This window comes from Dermochelys coriacea, chromosome 2 (assembly GCF_009764565.3).
Source record: "Dermochelys coriacea isolate rDerCor1 chromosome 2, rDerCor1.pri.v4, whole genome shotgun sequence".
Lineage (NCBI taxonomy): Eukaryota > Metazoa > Chordata > Testudines > Dermochelyidae > Dermochelys > Dermochelys coriacea.
In genome coordinates, this window is record NC_050069.1 from 271,558,970 (window position 1) to 271,584,671 (window position 25,702).

The window sequence follows — 25,702 nt, forward strand, 5'->3', positions numbered from 1 at the left end:
CGGGCTGTAACCACTTCCGCGCGAGGTGTATGAGGTCGAATAGCTGGGCCTCAGGGGTTTGCTCTCCTGGTATTTCCACTCATGGAACTTCTGGGCCCGGATCACTGCCATCACCCCTGATCGTGCTAGGATCTCTGCCTTCACCTGGGGATAGTCAGTGGCGTCCATGGCAGGCAGGTCAAAGTAGGCCTTCTGGGCCTCTCCACACAAAAAAGGGGCGAGAATGTTGGCCCACTGCTCCTGGGGCCACGTCTCACGCTGAGCAGACCTTTCGAATGAGAGGAGATATGCCTCTAAATCATCTTCTGATGTCATCTTTGGCAGACAACCAGTGGCCCTCAGGATTCGCGTCCCGTCAGACCCCCAGGCCTGGGTGGTGAGGATTTTCAACTGGTCCATTACCTCTCGCAAGAGGGCACGATCTTGGGTCACCTGGCCCATTAATAATTGGTTGGTTTCCTGCTGTAGCCGCATGGACTCCTGTTGCGCCATTTCCTGAACCTGGATAGAAGCCTGCTGGGCCACCGTGGCTTGCACCAGAGTTTGGGACACTGTGGCTTGCACCAGAGTTCGCACCACCTTCTCCATCATGGTACAAAACAAAACCCAAAAACACCAGTGCACCCTTTTTTTTTTTTAACCTCTTTCTTCCATCACACTGTGAATAATGATCCCACTCCTGACACCAGTTCTGGCAAAGTTCCGACCTTGTCTCAGTGGGTCCCATGCTTCAGGCAGATTATGCTAGCCTCAGAGACTCACTGTGACCTTCCATGTAACCCTTCTTCCTCTAGGGGTGAAGGTCACAGCCTACTGAGCCATTTTCATCATAAGCCAGCAAGGGAGGTGGGAAGAAGCAACCCTCCTTTGCACAGTCTCTGTTGCTTCACAGTCTCTGTGATTCATCGGAGGGGAGGAAAAGGGGGAGCCCAGGCCCACCCTCTACTCTGGGTTCCAGCTCAGGGATCCTAATAGCAGCAACCCTTGGTAGCTGACTTTAAAACAGGACGGGTACAATTCCCTGGGCCACTTCCCTGCAGCAGCCCCCCTGCTTCCTCACCATCTACTTTATTCTTATCTCAGGGGCTCCTCCCTTGTGCCAATTAGGGTTTGTGCTGCCTAGTTTCTCCAGCAGCAAGGCTTCCTCTTACCGATCCTGACACACTGTGACTTTATTGACATAAACTGGGACCATATAGATCATTGTTGCAACCAAGGTCCTGTAGTGGCACCAAATCTTGTACAAAGGGGGTCAAATGAAGTATCTAAGACAAGGTTATGGTTTGCTGGTTATGATGATGCTGGCTGTGTGTGTGTATCATTTTTGTCGTTAAAATTATGAATATTGGCTCTATACTGTTTGTATTTCAAACTTGTGCCGTGCATCTGAGTGACACGCCAGACAAGTTGGTGTCAGCTCTGCCTAGCCTGATTGATGGCCCATTAAGGACCATCAGCTACACAACTGACCCGTTGAGAGAAGGCAGACGGGCCTTGGGACTCAGCCACGCATGCAGGGACCTGCCTATGGACAGAACTCTGAGGTGTTTCCAGGCCATGGGATGGGCAGCTTGTCCTTGGGACAAAGAAAGCAGAGACCACACGGCAAGAGACCATAAAAAGCTGCGGCAGCTCCTCCATCTTGTCTTCAATCCTGCTTCTTACCTCTGGAGGAACTTTGCTACACTGAAGCTTTGAACCAAGGACTGAATGACCCATCCCAGCTGGGGATGTTCTCCAGAGACTGGATTTGAACCTGCCGTTTATTCCATCACTGCTGCAAGCCTGAACCAAGAACTTTGCCATCACTGTATGTCATTGATTCCATGTAACCAATTCTAGCTCTCATCTACATCTTTTTCCTTTTATGAATAAACCTTTGGATTTTAGATTCTAAAGGGTTGGCAACAGCGTGATTTGTGGGTAAGATCTGATTTGTATATTGACCTGGGTCTGGGGCTTGCTCCTTTGGGATCGAGAGAACCTCTTTTCTTTTACTGGGGTATTGGTTTTCATAACCATTCATCCCCATGATGAGTGGCCCTGGTGGTGATACTGGGAAACTGGAGTGTCTGAGGGAATTGCTTGTGTGACTTCTGGTTAGCCAGTGGGGTGAGACCAAAGTCCTCTCTGTTTGGCTGGTTGGGTTTGCCTTGGTGTGCACAGAAACCCCAGCCTGGGACTGTAACTGCCCTGCTTGAAGCAGTTTGTCCTGAATCGGCACTCTCTGAGGGGTCCCACCAGAACCAGCATTGCCCCCACCTGACTAACTGGGAGGCTTTTAACTAGTTTCAGCCAACCCCAGATTGGCTTCAGGTGTCCCAATCAACCTAGCTGTCTTCACTGCTTTCTGGAAGGCTCTTAGTTGGACCCAGGTGTCTTAATTGACCTGGAGCAACTGCCATTTGCTTACCCTGGTAACAGGGATTTATTTAGCCTGGGGCTAATATATAGGGTGACCAGATGTTCCGATTTTATAGGAACAGTCCCGAATTTTGGGTATTTTTCTTATATAGGCTCCTATTACCCCCCACTCCCTTCCCGATTTTTCACACTTGCTGTTTGGTCACCCTACTAATATATCTGTCTCCAACCTTTTTCCTATAGCCATCTGACCTTGCCCCATCACATAACCCAACACCCACAGTGATACCCAGCACTCATGGGCACAAAGATACCATAAACCCACAGAGACACCCAGCACCCACAAGCACTCAGATACCCAACACCCATGGTGACACCCAGCAACCATGGACACAGAGGCACCCAATACCTGCAGTGATACCCAGACCCACAGGCACACAGGCACCCAGTACCCGCAGGGACACCCAGCACCTGCAGGCGCACAGATACTCAACACCTGCTGTGACAGCCAGAACTCCCAGGCACAGATACCCAGCACCCCAGTGACACCCATCACCCAAAGGCACACAGACACCCATCACCAACTGCAGGGGCAGCCAGCACTCACAGAGAGAGACTCAGATACCCATCAGGAGCGTGGACACCCAACACTCATGGTTACACCAATACCGAACACCACCGACCACACAACACCTGCTGGGACACAGATTTTGAAATGTGAACCCAGCAACCCCCCAAATCACGGCCAGGCCATTCCCTTGACACATGCCACCCCCAGCACCAGGAGGATGCAGTGACATCCAGCCACCTCCAACACCAAAACCCTGCTCCCTGGCAACCCCACCCTTACGGGGGGCAGTGGGGAGGGGAGGTCATGGGGTGCTGGGCTCTGCAGGGAGAGGGGTGCAGGGCTTTGGGGGGCAGCGGGGATGGGCAGTAAGGGAGTACCAGGCTCAGGAGGGGGAGGGGTGCAGAGCTTGGAGAGGCAGTGAGGGGGGCTGTCAGGGGGTGCTGGGCTCTGCAGGGGGAGGGGAGCAGGCCTTGGGGGGCAGTTGGGAGGAGCGGTTGAGGATGCCGGGCTCTGCAGGGGGAGGGGAGCAGGGCTGGGAGGGCACTGTGGGGGGGCGCTCAGGGGTATAAAATGCTCCTGTCTGCTATGTGCTAAAGCCAATGCCACTCAATCCAGCCTGCTGTAAATCTAGATCAAGCCATCTGGGGCAGGATGTGGGGGAAGGGAGGATGTTTGTCCCCCCCCAGAGAACCCCTGTCGTCATGGCAACTCCATCCCTGGGGCTTCATGGGGCCCACTGGCCCAGCCCTGTTAGCCCCACACTGCTGGTCCCCAGGGCCAGGGCTGCTGGCCCTCCACTAGCCTGAGCCCCCAGCCCCCTGCCACAGCCCTGCCCTCCTGTCCCCCAGCCCCTTCCCTATGCCCCAGCCCTGCCCACCCCAGCCCCCATCCCATCCCCATGCCCCTACTCCATTCCCCAGCTCCTGCCTGCCCCATCCCCATGCCCCTACCCCGTGCCCCAGCCTGTCCTATCCCCGTGCTCCTGCCCTGTGCCCCAGCCCCTGCCCCTTCTTTGTGCCCCAGTCCCTGCCTGTCCTGTCCCCTGCCCCGCCTTCCCCATGCCCCTACCCCATTCCCCAGCCCCTATGCCTCTGCCCCATCCCCATGCCCACCTTGCCTACCTCCTGTGCCACCAGACTGGAGATGCGGACGGCACGGCGCACCCGAGTGTTCTTGTGGTCGCCCTCGGGCTGCGTGCCACTGTCCTTCCTGCCCTGGGACATGGCAGGTGCTGGGGGCTCTCAGATCTGGGCCCCCCGCATTGTGTGTTCATATCCCCGTTCCCCTCCACGTCCCATCCTGCTGCCAGCACCCGGCCACATGCCGGGTCCTGAGCCAGGGCAGCCCGGAGCTCCAAGCAGCGCAGCTGGGCTCTCCGCTCACACTGACAGATGGAAGAGCAGCGCTGGCCTGCCCGCCCCTGTGCCCACCCACGGGGAGGGGCCTGCCCTGCCCCCCGCCCTCCCCCTCTGCATTGGGGCTTGCACTTTCCCGTCCCCCGCCTTCCCCCTGGCTCACAGGCTGCTGGCTGCCCCTCCCCACCAGGCCTGTCACAGCATCCGAGCCCCCGTCCCAAGTTCTCCTGCTCATGGGAAACTGAGGCTCAGAGAAGGGATGGTCCTCACCCCAGGTCACCCAACAAGGCAAAGGATGAGCTGCCAAGAGGACCCAGGAGTCCAGATTCCCAGTCATCCCACCTCCTCCTGTGCCATCATTCACCCCGATCTCCTCCCAGAGCTGAACCCAAGCGTCCTGACTCGCAGCCCTCCCACCCCTGCTCTAACCACCAGACCCTACTTCCCCCCAACCCCCAGGATGGGGATGGAACCCAGACGTCCTGAATCCCACCCCACCTCGCCATTCTAGCACTCATGGGGAGGGGGTGAGCGCCCTGGGATGCCCGGGAGACCCCGCCCCAGCCCTGACCATTGCTGATGCTGCTGACTCTCCCTGCGCCAGCGCCAGGAGCAGGCAGCTCGCCATGTCCCTGGCATCCGGCAGCGAGTGCAGGGACAGGCGGGAGAGCCCAGCCGAGGAACACGCCGCGCATTCCTAATGACCAGAGAGCCCCCTGCCAGGCACCATCACTCATCACTGCCCCCACGGCCCCACGGTGGCACCCATACGCTGGCACAGGCCTTGGGCCTCCCCACAGACCACACCCGTCCCGCAGGGCCAGTGTTCGGAGGGGGTCCCCACAGGCACCCCGTGGGTGGGGGGATTCTCCCGTCCCCATGCTCCTGTGTAACTAGTCCCCTGCCCCACCCCAGGGGGGCAGATCTCAGCACTGGGGGGGAGCCCTGTGTAACCAGTCCCCTGCCCCACCCCAGGGGGGCAGATCTCAGCACTGGGGGGGAGCCCTATGTAACCAGCCCCCCGCCCCAGAGGGTGGTGAATGCTCTGGATCCCCAGCTCCCACCCACATGCCTCAGCCCCTCCCCAGCTGCCAGTGGACTCTGGTGGACACCCCGGTGGCATGCCGGGAGCCAGGCCGGTGACACGCAGCTCTCCGTCGTCACTCCGTGCTCTGGCCCACCAGAGGGGCCGTGGCTAGACACACATGGAGTGAGCCCAGCTGTAGGCGCAAGGGGATCCCAGCCCACCCACTGCTGCCTCCCCTGTAGCAGAGCGGGCATCCCTGGGTCCAGCCCAGGCCAGCACCCTCCCCTGTGTGCCACGCCCGGTGGCTAGTCCGAGAGCGCGGTGACCTTGAGCAAGTGCTGCAGGCATAGGGAGGCGGATGGAGGGCTGGCTTGTATGGCTGCTGTCACTGCAGCTGATTCACGGCTCTGTCTGGGAGCCCCGTGCCCACACCCCACCCGTCCGCCCACCCTGTTCCGTGCCAGGAGTTAGAGCTGCCATAAAGCCGCTCGTGGCATCCTCTCAACAACGTCCCTGCCCTGCACACGGCACCGTCTGCTACGCATGGGCTTCGCCGTGCTCCGCACCCAGCTCCCTGCGCCCTGCCCGGCACCCGGCTCCCTCTGCCCTGCCCGGCACCTGGCTCCCCGCCTGGCACCCAGCTCCCTCTGCCCTGCCCAGCACCCGGCTCACTCTGCCCTGCCCAGCACCTGGCTCCCTGCCCGGCATCCGGCTCCCTCTGCCCTGCCTGGCACCCGGCTCCCTCTGCCCTGCCCGACACCCGGCTCCACCCGCCCTGCCCGGCACCAGTCTCCCCAGGCCACCTCCACCCTGCTCCACGTGCTGCCCACTGCTGCCCTAGACCTTGCTCCTTGCTGCCGCCTTCTGCTCCCCCAGGCCTGGCCCGGCCGCTGCCCGCTGCTCCCAGTATGTGAGGCTCCCCGTGCCACGTCTCCGGATGACTGCCCAGCTCTGCCAGTCCCCTGGCCGGCCTGAAGCACGTCCCAGGCTGCATGTAGGCCCCTACCACTGAAATGCAACCACACCAGGCCATGCTGTGCCTTCTGCAGCCCAGTGCCCCACCCTGAGATGGGCATGGCCAAGCCACACAAGCCCATAACTGCTCTTGCCCTGCCTGGCGGTGAGCGCCAGCTGGTGGGGGAGCTAGCAGCAGTTCAGGTATTAATGTCACTGCCAAGGCCCTGGGGCTGCTTCGCTCCTTAGCAGCTGGAGGGGAAGGAGCCCATGTGGCACGAGGGGAGGGGTTGAGGGTGCTGGGGGGGCTTGCCCAGCCTAGCCCTGTGGGGAGCATGCCCTCCTCTGGAGCGCCAGGGCAGGCTGCAAGAGCCCACTGCCCAAGGGCACTGCTGGGTCCCCACGGGCGCGTACAGGGCCCTGCTGCAGCGCACCGGTGCCTGGGGGCTCACCACCTTCCCCAGAGGCAGCTGGCCCTGGCTGTACCCAGGAGCAGGGTTAGCTCTGGGGGGGTCCCCATGTGGGTGGACATGCAGACGTGTGTGGCTGCGTGTGCTAGCAGCATGCACACGCATTCCCAGGAGGACGGCCACGCGTGTGGGAGCACACCTGTCTGTATTGCTGTGTCGCTCAGCATGTGCACACACATGTTGGGGCATGCTGCCCCTCCATGCCCCTCCCTGGGCGCTCCCCACCCTGCGCTGTCTGTGCTCCCTCCTCGAGGAGCCGTGTGCCAGCCCGATGGGCAGCAGGTGCAGTCACAGCTTCTCCCCGACGCCCCACGTGGCCTCGGCCCACAGCGCCCACCCAACGCTTCCTTCCTTTTTCAGGGTTTTAACGTTAAAAACCAGGCCGACGGTTTGCCGCCCAGAGGACGAGACGCACACAGAGCCCCTGTCTGCCCACAGTCCACAGGGAACCACACTGGCGCCAGCACTGACTGCCAACTGAGAGCGCCCCCCCAGAGCCCCCGCCCCGCTCCCCACAGCCCAGCGCCCCCTGCCGAGCCCCCGCCCCATCCCTGCAGCCCCCACCCCCTGCTGAGCCCCCGCCCCACTCCCCACAGCCCAGCGCCCCCTGCCGAGCCCCCATCCCGCTCCCTGCAGCCCCCGCCCGCTGCCGAGCCCCCACCCTACTCCCTGTGGCCCAGCGCCCCCCAGCGCTGTCCTGAGGCATTGCGGCCAGCATTGACTCAGCCCCTGGCCCATGGTCCACTGTATCTGCATCTCTTTGGGTCACTCCCCAGGCCTGGCTCAGCCAAGCCTTGAGGAGGTGGCTGCAGACACTGCTCTGGCTCCCAGCCACACACACCTGCTCTGGCAGCACTGCCCCAGGGCCCAGCCACCTCCCCCTGCCCAACCGAGGCACCCCTCCCCCCACCAGACGCAGCCCCCTGCCCCCAGGTCGAGCAGTCAGCAGCCCCCTCCCACACCCCGTGGGCTCTGTGTTCTGGAAGGCAGAGGAGGTCGCCATCGCCCATCCCACAGCCCTGTGCCCAGCCCCAAAGAGGCCTGGCTGAGCTGGGGGGTCGCTGGGAGGTCTTGGTTACCCCCCAGGCCTGTGCATCACACCCTGGATCCCAGCCCCAGGGGAGGCAGGGGATGTGCATGGAACATGCTGAGCACCAGGCAAACCAAGTCTGAACCCAGTCTCCTGGCATACCCTACCCTGCCCGGCCAGGCCCCAGGGCGGCCATTCGGCCCCCCCCCCCCGCTGTCCTCTGCCAGGCACCTTGCTGCCCTGTTCCACTAGCAGAGCAGCCGCTGCTATGGGGCCCATGCCAGCCCTGGGCAGGCACAGCACGGCAGCACATCGCCCGAGCTAGAGACGGAGCCAGCCCTCGGGCAGCCACACGTCACAAGGCAAATACCCCACTGGGAGCGCGCCGGGCAACCTCCTGCACTGCCCCAGCACCCACTGGCTTGGCAGTCCCTGCCCCCCAGCCTCCTGGCAAGGCTGCTGCTTGGAGCCCAGCCCAGCTAGCATCAGCCTGTCCCGCCGGGTGCCCCAGAACTCAGCCCCACTGAGCTGGGAGCGGGGCGGGGGCTCAGCAGGGGGTGGGGGCTGCGGGGATGGGGCAGGGGCTCGGCAGGGACCTCGGCTGAGAGGCCACAAGCTCCTCTCCCCGCTCCCAGCAGGAAGCGCCCCCAGTGGGCCTCACCTGGGTGACCTTTTCGGTGACATTGTGCGTCCGGTCCTTCAGCTTGGTGGGCGCGATGATCTCCCGCTCGCTGGACGGCGACGTCAGGAAGGCCTCGGCCTTGAAGTCCACGAAGTTGAGTGTGATCTGCGGGATCCTGCTGATGGTGCGGTAGCGCATCAGGTCCGAGTCCGAGGTGGAGTTCAGCAGGCTGCTGCGCAGGTTGTTCATGGCCCCTGAGGACAAGAGGACGCAACGGTCGGGGACAGCCTGGCACACAGGGCCCAGCTCCTCTGCAGGAGGCAGCAGCTCTGGGAACTGCCTGAGAAACAAGGAGACACTGGCATAGACGGGCCCCATGCCAATGTCCCAGGGCTCAGTGAGGGCACGACTGACCCCGTGCCAGCTCCCCCGGGGCTTGGTGTGGGTGGCACTGACCCTGTGCCAACTCCCCTGGGGCTCGGTGTGAGCAGGACAGGCCCTGTGCTGGCGCCCCGGGGCTGGGTGTGGGCAGAACAGACCCGTACCAGTGCCTTGGGGCTGGGTGTGGGCAGGACAGACCCGTACCAGCGCCCCGGGGCTCGATCTTGGCAGGACTGACCCCGTGCCGACGCCCCAGGGCTGGATGTGCAGCTGAGAGGCAGGCTATGGAGGCTGGCCTGGGCTCTGGATGAAGAGCTGTGCCAGTGGACAGGTGGTGAGTAGCTGTCAAACTTTTCCCGTTTTTCCCCCCCCATCTGGGGGCTATAGCCCTGCTCCCTGGGGGCCAGGGTCCTGGCGGAGGCAGACGAGGAGGCCCCTCATTACGGGAGTCCATCTGACCCAAGCCAGTTAATAGCATGGTTCCCAACGCGCTAACGGGGCAGGGGCTGAACAGGTAACTGCTGTCCCTGCTATACTCCTTCAGACGGAAGAGCATAAAAATATTCCTCAGGTGTACAGGAGTGAAATCAGAAAGGCCAAATCACACTTGGAGTTTGTGACGAAGTGGGGCTGTTCTTAATGTTCTCTCTGAATACTGTGTGGGTGCCTCAGTTTCCCCCATGCAGTTCTTAAGTCTCTAGGGGGTGGGATAAGGGTGTATGATCGTTGCAGAGCCCTAGTGGGCAGGTGTGGGCAGGGGTCTGCACACAGAGAATGGCCGACACCCTGTTTCCTGGCCACTGATGGCCTGGGCCCTTCCCCCCTGCAAGGTGAGAGCTAAAGGGTTGGAGAACAAAGGAATCCGGTGACCTCCTGGCCCGGGAAAGGGACAAAGCCCAGAGGAGGGGGGGCTGGAGAGGGTTTCAGTTTGGGGCTGGCTGGGGACGAGGAGTGAAGTACAGACGGGGTTGTCTGGCTCACTGCCCCCCAAAATGGGCCCAGCTGAGGGGTCCTGTTCTCTGCACCTACAAGCTCTGTTTTAGATCCTGTTCCTGTCATCTAATAAACCTTCTCTTTTCCTGGCTGGCTGAGAGTCACGTCTGACTGCGAAGTTGGGGGGCAGGACCCTCTGGCTTCCCCAGGACCCCTCCTGGGCGGACTTGCTGTGGGAAGCGCACGGGGGGCAGAGGATGCTGAATGCTCCGAGGTCAGACCCAGGAAGGGGGGAGCCGGTTGAGCTGTGTGTCCTGCAGACAGGCTGCTCCCAGAGAGGAGACTCCCCCAGAGTCCTGCCTGGCTTCGTAGAGAGCAGTTCCAGAGCATCGCCCGGGGACTCCAGGACAGAGTTGCAGCTCGCAAGAGATGTCAAGAGTAACAAGAAGGGTTTCTTCAGGTATGTTAGCAACAAGAAGAAAGTCAAGGAAAGTGTGGTCCCCTTACTGAATGAGGGAGGCAACCTAGTGACAGAGGATGTGGAAAAAGCTAATGTACTCTATGCTTTTTTGGCTCTGTCTTCACGAACAAGGTCAGCTCCCAGACTACTGCACTGGGCAGCACAGCCTGGGGAGGAGGTGACCAGCCCTCTGTGGAGAAAGAAGTGTTCGGACTATTTAGAAAAGCTGGACGAGCACAAGTCCATGGGGCCGGATGCGCTGCATCTGAGAGTGCTAAAGGAGTTGGCGGATGTGATTGCAGAGCCATTGGCCTTATCTTGAAAACTCGTGGCGAACGGGGGAAGTCCCGGACGACTGGAAAAAGGCTAATGTAGTGCCCATCTTTAAAAAAAGGGAAGAAGGAGGATCCTGGGAACTACAGGCCAGTCAGCCTCACCTCAGTCCCTGGAAAAATCATGGAGCAGGTCCTCAAGGAATCAATTCTGAAGCACTTCGAGGAGAGGAAAGTGATCGGGGACAGTCAGCATGGATTCACCAAGGGCAAGTCATGCCTGACTGATCTAATTGCCTTCTATGAGGAGATAACTGGCTCTATGGATGAGGGGAAAGCAGTGGACGTGTTGTTCCTTGACTTTAGCAAAGCTTTTGACATAGTCTCCCACAGTATTCTTGCCAGCAAGTTAAAGAAGTATGGGCTGGATGAATGGACTAGAAGGTGGAGAGAAAGCTGGCTAGATTGTCAGGCTTGTCACGACGTTACCGGGGAATGCTCTGGAACTATTCCATATGAAGCCAGTCAGGACTCCGGGGGACCCTCCTCTCTGGGAGCAGCCTGTCTGCAGGGCAAGAAGTTCACACGGCTTCCACCTTCCTGGGGCTGACCTCGGAGCATTCAGCATCCCCTTCTCACACCATGCACCACCCACAGTGAGTCCCCCCAGGCGGGGTCCTGGGGAAGCCAGAGGGTCCTGCCCCCCAACTCCGCAGTCAGACGAGACTCTCAGCCAGCCAGCAAAACAGAAGGTTTATTAGACAACAGGAACATGGTCTAAAACAGAGCTTGTAGGTACAGAGAACAGGACCCCTCAGTCAGGTCTGTCTTGGAGGGCAGGGAGGCCACAGCCCCAGCTGAGTCTCCCTCCATTTCCCCAGCCAGCCCCAAACTGAAACCCTCTCCAGCCCCCCCTCCTCTGGGCTTTGTCCCTTTCCCAGGCCAGGAGGGCACCTGATTCCTTTGTTCGAAGGGCCAGGCCATCAGTGGCCAGGAAACAGGGTGTCGGCCATTCTCTGAGTCCAGACCCCTGCACACACCTGCCCTCTAGGGCTCTGCAACAATCACATACCCTTATCCCACCCCCTAGATACTTAAGAACTGCATAGGGGAAACTGAGGCACCCACACACTATTCAGAGAAAACATTAAGAACATTCCCACTTCGTCACAGGGCTCAACAGGTAGAGATCAATGGCTCTATGTCTAGTTGGCAGCCGGTATCAAGTGGAGTGCCCCAGGGGTTGGTCCTGGGGCTGGTTTTGTTCAATATCTTCATAAATGATCTGGAGGATGGCGTGGATTGCACCCTCAGCAAGTTTGCAGAGGACACTAAACTGGGAGGAGAGGAAGATATACTGGAGGGTAGGGATAAAATACAGAGGGACCTAGACAAATTAGAGGACTGGGCCAGAAGAAATCTGATGAGGTTCAACAAGGACAAGTGCAGAGTCCTGCATTTAGGACGAAAGAATCCCATGCACGGCTACAGGCTGGGGACCGAATGGCTCGGCAGCAGTTCTGGAGAAAAGGACCCAGGGGTTACAGTGGACGAGAAGCTGGATATGAGTCAACAGTGTGCCCTTGTTGCCAAGAAGGCTAACGTCATTTTGGGCGGTATAAGTAGGGGCAGTGCCAGCAGATGGAGGGACGTGATTGTTCCCCTCTATTCGACATTGGTGAGGCCTCATCTGAAGTCCTGTGTCCAGTTTTGGGCCCCACACGACAAGAGGGATGTGGAAAAATTGGAAAACGTCCAGCGGAGGGCAACAAAAATGATGAGGGGACTGGAACATGACTTATGAGGGGAGGCTGAGGGAACTGGGATTGTTTAGTCTGTGGAAGAGAAGAATGAGGGGGGATTTGATAGCTGCTTTCAACTACCTGAAAGCAACTACTATCACCTGTGCCGGGTGGCGGTGCCCTGTCCCTGCCCAGCGCGTGCCGGTACCTGTGCCAGGTGGCGGTGCCCTGTCCCTGCCCAGCGCGTGCCGGTACCTGTGCCAGGTGGCGGTGCCCTGTCCCTGCCCAGCGCATGACGGTACCTGTGCCGGGTGGCGGTGCCCTGTCCCTGCCCAGCATGTGCCGGTACCTGTCCCGGGTGGTGGTGCCCTGTCCCCGCCCAGCACGTGCCAGTGCCGGTACCTGCACTGCCATGGCGGTTTTGCCCCCGCCTGTCACCCTCGCCCTTCATGGCCTCGATGTCGTCGACGGATGATGCACGTCGCACGCTGTGGCAGCTCTCCCGGGACCGGCTGCGCGACAGGCTGCAGTTGGAGAAGGAGGCGTCCAGGTGGAGGCGGTCCCTGTCGGCACGGGGTGATGAGTGGGTGACGGGGGGCTCCAGGCTTGCCTCGCCAAGCGGGCCCCTCCCTTCCTCCAGCTCCACCAGGGCCTTGTGCTCCTCTGGCTGGGAGCCCGGGCAGCTGTTATCCAGGGAGGATGTGACATCGTCTGGGGCCCCTGACTCACTGCTGGGCTTGGAGAAGTCCACGATAACGGCATCTGGGCCCCCCTGGGACAGCGACTGCTTGCTGGCCGTGAGCGCCAGCAGTGCCGGCAGCTTCAGCTTGAAGGACTTGCTGCGCCCTGTCAAGGAGAGGAGGTGATGGGGGGGGGGCGGTTCTTAGTGCTTTGCATAAATACCATGTGTGCCTCAGTTTCCCTGTGTGCTGTGTGGGTAAAGAGGGGGTGGGGGGGGGTTGCTGTTGCAGGGAACCAGGTGTGACCTCAAAGAGCAGCCAGGACCCCGGAAAATGGCCTGTAGATGGGGGACCCGCGACTGATGACAGGGAGCAGCCGGTTCTGGCTGGGAGGACAAAAGGCTGAGGAGAGAGGGGCCGAGTGACCTGATCAGCTGGTTTGAGGGTGGGGAGGGGGACAAAGGACAGAAGAGAGAGGGGCTCCACGGGCCCTGGGATGGAAGACAAAGCTGGGAGGGGATACAGATCAGCTGGATGGAGGGGGCTGGGCTGGGACAGGGAGCAGCCTGGGCCCATGGGGACGGGGACAGACCCAGCTGGACGGGGTGAGACATGCCAGGCTGAGGGCCCTGAGAACTGCCCGGGCTGGGTCCAGACACTCCATAAACCTCCGGTGTGAGACTGGCCAAGAGTCGCTGCTGGCTAGAGATCGGGGGGGGAGAGGAGAGATCGGGGGGACATTGCTCCCTCTGGGGGTGGGGATCAGGGCAGCATCGCTCCCTCTGGGGATGGGGAGATTGGAGGGGGCATCGCTCCTTCGGGGCGGGGGAGATCAGGGAAGGAATCGCTCCCTCTGGGGGGGGAGATTGGGGGGGCATCACTCCCTCTGGGGATGGGGAGATCGGGGGGGGACATCGCTCCCTCAGGGGGAAGATCGGGGGGGGTATCGCTCCCTCGGGGGGGAGAATCACTCCCTGGGGGGCAGATCAGGGCAGGGGGGGCATCGCTCCCTCTAGAGGGAGAGATCGGGGCGGGGGGCATCGCTCCCTCGGGGCTAGGGAGATGGAAGGCATTGCTCCCTCAGGGGTGGGGAGATTGGGGCGGGGGCATTGCTCCCTCTGGGGGTGGGTTCCCTGAGGGATCCACAGCAGAGCCAGGCTGCTGGAGGCTCAGAGAGGTGGCGTTTCCAGGAGGTAGCAGGGCCAGAGGCCTGACCCGGAGAGTGGACCCCGAGAAGGGCTGTCACACACTGACGGGGGTTCCTCCCAGAGGCCGTATGGAGCCAAGAGAGCCCAGGGCCTGGGAGTCCAGGACATAGGGCCCACGTGGGGTCAGACAGCAACATGGACACGCCCAGCCCTAGGGCATCCCCAGAATCCTGTGCCCAGGTGGGGAGCAGGCAAGGGTTGGATAGCCCCACTGCCAGCCTCCCCAGAGCCCTGGGCTCAAACTGCAAGCAGGGCAGCTCCCATCCCTGGGCTCTGCTCCTCCCAGCCACTGAAGGCCTGGCTGGAGCTGGAGTGAAGAGCTGGGGAGGAGCCAGCTCCAGGACTGGCTTGGCTGGGGGCACAGCAAGGGGGGGCCCGTTCTATGGGACAGTGAACCGCTGGTGTCCACAGGCTGCACGTGCCAGCTGTGTGTGTCAGGAGTGTGCCAGGCCTCGGGCAGTGCCCTGTGGGACAGGCACCCATTGGTGTGGTAGCCCCAGTTCCCCCCCGAGAGGTGACGAGGGGATGGAGTCTCTCCCCTCCCTGGCCATGGAGCGCTGATGGGGCCTACCTGCAGGAACCAGTTGGCGGGGGTCACCAGTGGTTGGTGTTCCTTAGCCGGGAGCCCAGCAGCTCCTTCTCCACACCAGCTCGAAGTTGAGGATGAACATGATCACAGCCCCATCCTCGTTCTTCACGGGCAACCACGTCCACCAGGCACAGGAAACAGCTGCCTGCGGGGGCACCGAGAGGGTCAGTCCCAGCCCCGCCAGTGGCACAGCCCGGCTTCCCCCCTGGAGCCTTCTCCTGCCTGCCCCCCGCACCGCGCCCAGGAAGCCTCCCCCAGGAAACCCTGCCAGCACCACGGACCTGCCCACTCGGACACCAGCCCCAAAACCAGCCAACAAGAGTCCGGGCGAGGGGCGGTGTCATGAACCACAGAGACCCCTGGGAGGGAACAACTGGGGGATCAGGCTGATGGGCTGTGGGGGGGGAGGGGCCATGGGGGAGCTGGGGGAGCCGGCTGGACCGGGGGCCCTGTAATTGGCAGGGAAAGGCCTGGCGACTGCAGGGGCTGCACACACAGGCCTCTGACCCTGGGAAGAGGGGCAGCCCCTGTCTATGGGGCTCTGGCAGCCCCCACCTGCCTGCCCTCAGCCCCAGGCCCCGAAAGGCCAGAGGGCGCAATGGAGGGCTGTTCTCGGGGACCGGGAGGGGGCGCTTTGGGCAGATCTCCAGGCAGACCCCTGGAGATGGCTCAGCCTGGACTGTCTCCCTGGGCAGGGGGGCCCAGTGGGTGCCCCGGGCAGGCTGTGGCTGGGGGCAGGGCCTGCTCACAGTCAGGCACCAGCCAGGGTGGGGCCCTGGATGGGCCTTTAAGCCGCGCAAGGCACTTTCACAGCCGCTGCGTTAATCCGGCAGACGAGGCTCCCCCAGCTGCGAGCTCTCCATGGACGATGGGGCATCTCACCCCTCGCCCAGCCAGCCCTGGGCAGCCGTGGGCTCCGCCCACCCCACTGGCCCAGCCAGGGCCAGGGAGAGATCCCAGCCCATTCACACAGGCGAGGGCACTCAACAGCTGCTCATGACCCAGGGCCAGAGGGAGCCAGTGTCCCCGAGAGGGAGCACAGTGAGTAGACGGGGGGCAGGGCAGGGCACAGGCCACCAGTGGCAGCCACAGCTGTGCTCTGCCAGAGGGACACGTGGCAGGGGCAGTCAGGTCAGATGCTGCAGGTTGCAGGGGGCCCCAGACTGGCCCAGCCAGGTCACCCTCCCCTGCCTGCCAGCTTGCCAAAGCGCAGGGCCAGGGAAGGCTCCTTCACCCCAGATGTGGCTGCAGAGCACGGCCACTAGCCTGCACCATGGGCTGGTCCCTGGCACAAAGCTGGCAGGGCAGGAGGCTCCTACAGCTTATGGCCACTCAGCCCAACCCCTCTGCCAGGCACCCAAAGCATGCGGGGGCAAGGAGTGGACGGGTTCCCCTGTCTCACGCCTGGCCTGGCAGCAAGGGTATGGCTGGCAGGGAGCCCCGGCACACAATGCACCAGCTGGCTCGGCAGCTCCCGCCCACCGGGGAATCCCAGCCCAGCCAGCCACGTGGTGCAGGCTGGAGAGACGGCTTGGCGAGCTCCCATCCCGCACTGCCCCAGAGGGAGTGCCTGGGGCAGCAGGAGATGGGTGTCCTCATGGAGCCAGGGGGCTCCACATCAGGAGCATGGGTAGGCCATGGTCGGGGGTCCCCAGCAGGGTCTGGGTGCGGGAATTAGCTGCAGGCTGGGGCAAGCCGGGGCCAGGGGGTCCCTGTAGGGGCTGGATATGGGGATTATCCGCAGGCTGGGGCCGGGGGTCCCTGTAGGGGGCTTGGATTAGCCACAGGACAGGGCATGCAGGGACCAGGGGTCCCAGCAGGGGCTGAGGGACTGAAATTAGCTGCAGGATGGGGCATGCAGGGGCCAGGGGTCCTGGCAGGACTGGGGGGCTGAGCGTGGGGATTAGCCACAGGCTGGGCAGGCTGGGGCTGGGAGTCCCAGCAGGGGCTAGGGGGCTGGGATTAGCCCAGACACATGGGCCCCTCCCTGCGCTGGCAGATTTGTTTCCTTCCCATCCACGCTTTAGTGCAGCGGGAAATCCTAATCCGCTCTGATCCCCTCTGAGCCTGGGGGCATCGCTGGGGGGCACACACAGCAGCTGCCCTCCTACCATTGCTGGCTTCATGCTGGCCCAACCCCCCATCAAGCCCTCCACACTCACAGATGCGCCAGCTTCCCCCCCACCCCAATGGAGGCCAGTGAGCGTGGGAGGTTGGTTACATATCCCAGCTAGGCAGATGGGACCTCCTGCCATGCCAAGGCAGCCCGGCTGGGTCCCTCCCAGCCTGCAGGGCACCCCGGGCACTCTCAGCTCTCCCACCTCTGGCAGGGCGGCTGCTCAGCATGCCGGCGCTGTCACCACTGGCCAGCAGGAGCCCCACGGGCATGGCCTCCCCTCTGCGGCTGGCCCAAGCCCAGCTCCCTGCTAATGGGGAAGGGAGCCCGCACACCCTCTGGCCCTTGTCTGCTCTGTCATTGCCCCAGCCCTAGGCTCCCATGGCCCCACAGCACAGCCCCACTGCCCCCCAGACCTCAAACCAAAGTCACAACCACAGCCATGCAGTGGTGGGCAAGGCTGCATCTGGCTGGAGGGGGCCCTGCCTGGCCAGAGCGGACTGTGCCTGGCATGACAGAGGCCATATGGCTGGCTACAGCCAGAAGCAAAGATCATAGGAACAGGCTGAACACCCCAGGGGGCTTGTGCACATCCGTCTGGCCCCAGGAGCCCTGCGTGCATCTGTCCATCCATCCTCAGGAGCCCTGCATGTGTCTGTCCATGCCCAGGGACCCTGGGCATGTGACATGAAGTGGGAATGTTCTTAATGTTTTGTCTGAATACTGGGTGGCCTCAGTTTCCCTTATGTGTTATTCAGGTGTCCTAGGAAGGGTGATAAAGGGTGTGTGATCATTGCAGAGCTCCCTAGAGGGCAGGTATGACTGCAACACTCTGTTATGCTGGCAACTGATGGCCGCTGCCCATCTTCTGCAAGAATCAGCTGGAGGTGTTGGAAAACAGAGTGAGAGGTGCAGGCCAGGGGACCTGTTTGCCTAGGAAAGACACAAAAGCTGGAATAGGGGCACCTGGGCATGACTGAGGGTGGGCACTCGGAAGGGGTCAGTCTGGTTTGGAACTCGGGGTAGGGTGGGGGAGAAGAGTCCAGGGCTCTGGATCCCCCCCACCAGGATGGGACTTGGCTGTTATTGCCGGTTCCCTGTGCTGACAAGCTCTGTTCTACGCTGGGTTCCGCCCGACTAATAACCCGTCGGTGTCGCACGCTGGCTGGGAGTCACGGCTGGCTGCGGCGTGGGGGGGAGGGCCCTGTGGGGCCCTGTGAGGCTCCCCAGATGTCCCGTCCAGGGGGACGCGCTGTGGGGAGCTCAGGGGACTGAGCTCTCCAAGGCTGGACCAAGGAAGTGCCGAAGCTGAGAAGGGGAGTCACGGTGCACTGGGGTCCTGCCTGACTTCAGTCAGAGGGGGTTCCGGAGCACCCAGCCTGGCACCCCATGCCAACAGGCCGTGACAGGGCCCTGGGCGTGTCCGTCCACCCCCATTGTGCTGCAGCCTGCGAGCCTTGCTCCTGCCCAGAAAGTTGCTCCATCCCACAATGGCGGGGAGGAGACGCTGCTCTCTGCCCCCAGTGCCACTCCCCTCCTGGGCCCCTCCCACGGCCACTCAGGGGCAGGGTGGCACTGGGCAGCTCGGACACCCCCTCCAAGGCTGCTTGGGATGCAGAGGCAGGCAGGGGAGACTTGCCCAGAATTCCCCATGCTGCCCTCACACACACACATTCCTCCGCACAGTGCCCCTAGCCACGCCTGGTACCCCACACGCCGCCCGACATGAGTCACTGTTTCTATTACCTTGGCATCCCCAAGCCCAGCCCCAGAGCAAGACCCTGCTGCACCAGGCACCGCCCAAACCAAGAGCAGAAAGAGGGGCCTGCCCCATGGGGCTGACGCGCAAAGTACATGGCCCCGAGACAACTGACAGACAGACTGAGCGCACGGACCACTAGGAACCTCCAGCAGCACGCTGCTCTGCAGGCTTACCAGCTGCCCCACAGCCCATCCCTGTGCCCTGCACCCCATGGAGACCCTTGCTGCCCCCTGTGTACCCCTCCATCTCCCCAGCACATGCCAGCCCATTCCCTGTTCTGGAGCATGGCACCCTCCACCATTCTCACCCCAGACACCTCCCCAACAGCCTCCACTAGCACCCAGGGCCTGGAAGTACAAACAGGAGAGGGGAGGGGCTGGGAGCCAGGACTCCTAGGTTCTGTCCCAGCTCTGGAAAGGGAGTGGCGGCTGGTGGTTAGGGCTGGGGGCCAGGACTCCTGGGTTCTATACCCGGCTCTGGAGGGCAGGGGGGTTAGAGCAGGGGAGCTGGGGGCCAGGACTCCTGGGTTCTATCCTGGCTCCAGGGAACAGGGGGCGCTGGTGGTTAGAGCAGGGGGGGCTGAGAGCCAGGACTCCTGGGTTCCATGGATGTTAAGCACGTTTCTTAGGGCATGACTGGCTAGTGCCCAGGCTGGTGAGAGGGCGCTGGGATGGCTGCCGCAGAGCCCCCTGCCAGGCCCACAGGAATGGCAGCCAGGGCAGCACTTCTAGCCTTTGGCCAGCAGATGACAGGCTTCCCCCACCTCACAGCCAAGCTGGGGGCTCGCCCCCCCACTAATGGCAAAGCCTCAGGCTAAACTACGGCCAGGGAGGCATATTCGTCCCAGAGCCAGCTGGCAGCACCAGCGCCACGTGCCCCCAGCACAGGGATAGGACAGTTGCTGGTCTCTGCCAACACCCTGCCCCATCCCTGCGGATCTGTGGAGCCAGGCCACCTGCACAGGGCTGCTGACTGCAGGGCTGGGCATGGGTCAGCCTGCACGTCACATTCCCACTCAGTGATCCAACCAGCGGGCCACACTGGGTGAGGAATCCTGGTCAGGTGCCACCAGAGGCACATGGTGTTACACGTTCAGACCGCAGGACCATGGGCCCAGCGACAGCTCCCCCATCCCCCTACAACAGACCCCTGGCTGCTCAGAGCCTCTCAGCCTGCACAGGGATTAGCCACGTGTCTGGGCCCTCCCAGCTGGATGGGGGGGGCAGGCACCAAACTGGGAACACTCCCCGCCCAAGACCCAGAGGAGAATGGGGATTGCTCTCCTTGTGCCCTCGCTAGCAGCCCAGGCCAGCGCAATGGACACAGTACGTCACGGATCCTGCCGACCAAGGTGTGGCAATCCAGCACCAGCGCTGGGGCGTGGTGTCTCAGAATGTGGGGGAGACTGGGGCCCTGCACCCGTCTTCCTGGGATTCGCCGTGACTCTCAGCCAGCCAGTAAAATGGAAGGTTTATTAGTGTGATGCCAGCAGGGCCTTTTTGAATAGTTCGTAGTCTCCTTTCTCTGCCCCTTCCAGTCGCAGTACAATGCCATGGCCTTGGGGTCCAGTAAGGGGGTGAGAGACCGGAGACTGTCTGCAGGATCAACCTGGTGCAGCTCACAGGCCATCTCAAAGGCATCCAGGAAGTCATCCATGGCCGCCCCCTCCTTATGCTGGTCAGGAGGCATTTATCAAAGCGCCGTGCTGTCTGGGGTCCCCCATCACTCACTGCAGCCGGGGGCTCGCTGCTCCTCAGCCTGGCCAATTCCAGCTCGTGCTGTCTCCGTTTCTCCTCCTCCTCCTCCAGCTCATGCGGACGCTGCTTTTTTCCCGCTCCTGTCACTGCTTTTCCCCACTCTTTCTGCAGTTTCCCACTGCCTGAGCTCCAACTCTTCCAGTTTTAGTTCCTTCTCCCATTGCAGCCGCCTCAGATCCAGCGATGGGGAGCTCTGCGAGGAGGATCCCCTGCTGGCTGCAGGGGTCACAGTGCCCTCAGTATTCGCTGGGCTCCTCCCAGCCCTTCCCCTAGGCATAGGTAGAAGGGGTCTCAGGAAGCCCTCAGCAGCCTCCTGTTCACTCCCCCGCTGGGACAGAACACCGGTGCCTGCACTGCATCTGCCAGGCTGTTTCCCTCAGAGACAGGGATTGGTTGGTTCCAGCGATCTCCCTCCTCCAGCTGGGGCAATCAGCTGTTCTTTGGGTGAGCCTCCAATGCGCAGCCCCCTCTGCTTGCACAGCTCCACCAGGTTGCTCTTAAGGCGTTTGCTATACATCTCCTTGCTGGCCACTCACCGGCCTGTGTGCTCGCCGCTTCCCACAGTTTCCAGGGAGAACCGCTAGGGTGCCAGCCCTTCTTGAGGTCACCATCTCTTTGTCAGGGTCAAGGTGTACACTCTTCCACCCCTGGGATCACTCGCTGCAATCCCCAGGTGACCCTGTTACTGCAAAAGTCCTTGTTGCTGGTCACACACTCCCAGGGGTTAACCGCCCCCCGCCCCACGAAACCGCTCCTCTCTGAGCCTTCAACATGCCTGGTCCTCATCAATCCCCCTTCGTTTTACTGCTTCCCAGTCACTTACTGCAGGAAGTACCGTCCAAGGGGTGCAGTAGATCCCAACCACTGCCACCAGTTGTCACAGAGCATGGGGGAGTCCAGGCCCTGCCCCCTTCTTCCTGGGATTCACTGTGACTCTCAGCCAGCCAGTAAAACAGAAGGTTTATTGGCTGACAGGAACAGGGTCTAGAGCAGAGCTTGTGGGTACAACCAGACCCCCTCAGTCCAGTCCTTCTGGGGGGCAGGGAGCTCAGACCCCATCTTGCCTTCGACCACCCAGCCCAAACTGAAACCAAAAAACCCTTCCCGCAGTCTCACTCCTCCTCCCCTGGCTCCTCCTCCAGGCTTTGTCCAGTTTCCCTGGGCAAAGGTGTCACCTGCGCCCAACCCCCTCGCAGCTCAGGTGACAGCTCAGGTCTCCTCAATCCAGTGGAGTCACCCCCTGCTCTCTCATTCCCCCATATAGACAGTCCCCAGCAGAATTAGATGGCATTCCCCGGTCAATCCACCCCACTCCCTGCTGCGTCACACGCGGCAATCCCAGTGCCAGGGCCAGGACGCGGCAATCCTGGCGCTAGGTCCAGGGTGCAGATCCAGGACTGTTTATACAGGGCTGTTGCTCCCCAGTGCTGAGATGTGCCTTCCTGGGGTGGGCCCAGCCCCGATTGACCCAGGTCCCAGCATGGCTACCACTTAGGGTAGCACAGCAGGTGAAGGAGAATACTGACTCCCGGGCAGCTGTGGCTCTGGCTACAGAGACCTCTGGGCACGGGTAGCGAGGTAGGGCTCGGGGCTCAGCCCAATGCCTGGGCCTGACCCGGTCCCAGGACCAGCAGGTGGCCTCTCTGCAGCCACACAGCTCCAAAGCCGCTGACTAAGGTGCTGCTCCAAGCTGAGCTTGGCAGGAAAAGGCAGCGTGCGGCTCCCCTGCAGCCAAGCAACATAAGCTACAGTCAAAACACACAACGCTGCTGGGTGGTATGCGAGGGAAGTGTGGGGCGCAGCAGAGCCATGCGTCACAGACAGGCCCAAGCTCAAGGCGTGGCCACTCCACACACCCCGCTATCGAGAGATTGGGCAACAGGAAGGCAGGAAAGGAATGGGACATGGGCCTTTCCCCTCTAGGAGCACCAGCTCCAATCCAGCCCAGGGCAGGGGGCATCAGTTGCAGGTGGGGCACTGGCTGGCCTCTCTCTGCGAGGGTGTGAGTGGGATGAGCAGCCATGTGACCACCACACACTGAACCCCAAAAAGCCCGGAGTCAGGCGCGCTAAGCAGGGAAGAGAGCGTGCTGGGGAAGGGATGGAGCCGATGATGGGGCCTGGGCTATCCCAAAGTCACCCCACTGTTGCAGCGCTGCAGACACCCCTCTCCCTCCTGGGTGACCACAAGCTGCAGTGGCTCACACCACGAGCGGAGCTGGGCCCCCTTCTCCTGCTGACCCACTCACAACGTTCCCCCAAGACAGGCAGCACTAAGAAGCCCCGCATGAGATTCCGACCCCCCCCCACAGGCCCAGGACACCAGGCCAGCCTCTCAGGTAGAGCCCCGGACCCCCAGCAGTGGAGGATGGCACCAGCTCCCTGCCCAAGGCATCCCCAGTCACTGAGCCCTCCCAAAGGGCATGTGCCAGCCCAAGCCAGTCACGGCTGCAGGCTAGGGTGGTGAGCTGGGCACAGCCAGAGAGCCAGGAGAGCATGGTCCAGGACCTTCTTTCGGGCCAGCTCAACACCCACGAGCCGCTGGCCCAAACACCGCGCGGCCCTGGGAGATGCAGCACAAAGCCCACCAGGCTCCCGCGCCCCAGAACAGAACCGCAACAGGCCGCTACGGGGCACAGCCTGACGCCCCACACCCTGCAGCACCAGCTTAGGCCTGAAGCCTGCCCACCAGCGCAAGGGAACACAACACGGCAGCTGTGCTCAGCCTGGCCTGCCCCTGGCTGGGGAGCTTGTCTCCCCGGTGGCGGGTGGGATCATCTCTCTCCAGCATTGCCATGGGGGCCAGCTCGGACCGTTGGGAGAGCACTCCCTGCTGAGCTCATAGCCTGTGCCCCAGCTGAGCCCCTGCCCCGCTCCCCGCAGCCCCAGCCGAGCCCCCGCCCCACTCCATGAAGCATAGCGCCTCCTGCCAAGCCCCCACCAGGCTCCCCAATGCCCCCAGCGGAGCCTCCGCCCCCTCGCAGGCCCCTATCTGAGCCCCCACCCCACTCCCCAAAGCCAGCACCCCCGCTGAGCCCTCAACCTGCTCCCCACAGCCCAGCGCCCCAGCCAGCCCCTGCCCCGCTCCCTGGCAACCTCTGATGACCCCTGCCCTGCTCCCTAGCACCCCCAGTCGAGCCCCCACCCCGCTCCCCCTGCTGAGCCCCCTGCCGATCCCCCGCCCCACTCCCCATGGCCAAGTGCCCCCTGCTGAGCCCCTGCCCCCGCTCCCCGGCGTCCCCTGATGAGCCCCTGCCCTGCTTCCTAGCGTCCCCAGCCGAGCCCCCACTCCGCTCCCTGTGGCCCGGCACCCCCTGATGAGCCCCCACCCCGCTCCATGAAGCACAGCAACTCCCTAGCACTGCACTGGGGAACAGGGTCAGCACTTGAGTGAGGGGAGAGTGCCTCTAGCCCTGCGCTTGCAGGTACTCCAGCCTGGTCCCCTTGTCCTCCTGCCCACTCTTGGCCTCACCCAGGGTGGTTCAGGCCTGGTCCTGAGCCAGGGAATGGTTAAGCACATGCGGGCTCCATTTATCACACACCAAATGCAGCTCTGTCTGGCACTGCTATAAATATCCAGGGGAAAGGAGTGTCCACTCCCGTGGGCAAGCTGCTGCTGCAGTGTAAGCCCCTCCCCCAGCAGGGGGCTGTGGCCTGCAGGGGGTCTAGGACCCATCAGAGGCAGGCAAACAGTGGGGGTGGGGGGGAACAGATCAGGCTGCGACCTTGGGGCTCAGAAGATGGCAGTGCCTTTCCCCACGCAGAACCCCAGGAGCTGGGAGACAGGCACTAAGCGAGGAGAAAGCAGTGCCGCATTGGGTGGGGGAATGGAGGATGAGTGACACTGAGTGGGGTGGGGGGGCCTCAGCCCGTGACACTGGGGGGGGGGGGTTTGAGGCAAGTGACACTCGTGTGGGGGGATGTGGGGCAGTGACAAAGGGGGAATGTTTTGGAATATGTTTATGAAGTTTATGTGTGCCTCGGTTTCCCCTCTATGTGACATTATGTCCCTAGCCGGGGGAAGGGCTGTGCACTCTCAGGGCAGGTCTCATGCCCCAGTGCGGATGCTCGGACGCCAATGGGAGAGCGCAGTTCACACCTCCCTGAGGGGGGGAGGAGCTGTCCCGCCAACGCCAGCGCCGCCTACATAGGTTCAGGGGCTGTACCTGTCGTGCTCACAGGGCTGGAGTCTCACACCTGAACGAGACACATGTTGCAGCGTCCACCTGGCCGAAGATGCGGGGTCTGAATGACACCTAGCTGTCTGCGCGTTGGTCTACATCCCAGACCTATTGCAATGTAACTACGTGGCGCAGGGGTGTGAAAATCCCCTGCTCCAGCAACGCTGTTACCCCAACCTGACCCCCATGTAAATAGTGGCTACAATCCGCGGGAGCTGGGGGGGATGCAAAAAAGCAGGGGATTTTCTTGTTTCTTCAGTGGTTTGCATGCAGATGGGGTGGGACTACACGTTTCCCTGTGTTAACAAGGTGGTAGGAGCGGGAGTCTGTTGCTGAAGAGGAGCTCGCCTGGCACTTGGGACCAGGACAATGGCCTGGAGAATGGAGACCCCAGCGACCGGGTAACCGGGAGTCACAGCTGGTTCCGGCCAGTGGGAGGACAAAGGGCTGAGGAGAGAGGGGCCAAGCAACCAGTTCCAGCCAAAGGGGAACAAAGGACAGAAGAGGGGGGCCCCAGCGACCTGTTTACCTGGGACGGAAGACAAAGGACAGGGGAGGAACTGATGGAGGAGATGATACAGGATGCCCTCAGCTGGAAGGGGGGGGCTGCTGGACTGACAGAGATTGCAACCAGAGCCCCCCTGGAGGCTGAGAGACCTATATGTGCTGCGCTGAGGGAGGCCAGGCACGAGGCCTGGAGAGTTTCCTGGGCTGGGTTCACATGCTCACTAAACCTCCTGATTTACGCTGGCTGAGAGTCGCTCCGGTCTAGAGATCGGGGGCAGTGTGCCCTCTGGGGGTGGGGAGATGGGAGTCCCAGAGCAGTGGGCTCCCTGAAAGGGTCCCAGCAGAGCCATGCTGCTGGTGGCTCAGAGGTGCAGTCCTGGGAGGTGGAGGGGCCTACAGCTTAACCCCACTAGAGAGCGGCCCTCCCAAGAAGGGCCGTCGCACCGAAGGGGGCTCCCCCCAGGGACTGTATGGAGCTGAGAGAGCCTGAGTCCTGGGCATCCAGGACAGGGGGTAACACCACGGAGGGGAGTTTCTCTCCCAGCCACATGGCCACTGCCTCTCCGGGAGGTGGGTAACTGCAGCAGCGTAGAGCATGCAGTGAAGGGCAGCAGCTGATGTCTGTTTTACGTGTAGACCTGCCCTGGGTCTAAGTGGACTTTATCCCCATCTCAGTGCAGACCACTCCCAGCAAGGAGCAAGCCAAGGGAGATGGACTCCCT

General features: G+C 62.0%; 1 protein-coding gene across 1 annotated transcript in view; it reads right to left on the reverse strand.

Moving 5' to 3' along the window:
- Window positions 1-25,702, reverse strand: part of KCNH2 (potassium voltage-gated channel subfamily H member 2) — a 102,715-nt gene that overhangs the window by 55,441 nt on the left and 21,572 nt on the right. The window contains 5 exon segments of the mRNA XM_043507147.1: window positions 8,433-8,647; window positions 12,584-13,027; window positions 14,651-14,713; window positions 14,716-14,770; window positions 14,772-14,803. Coding sequence (XP_043363082.1) covers window positions 8,433-8,647; window positions 12,584-13,027; window positions 14,651-14,713; window positions 14,716-14,770; window positions 14,772-14,803 — 809 coding nt within the window.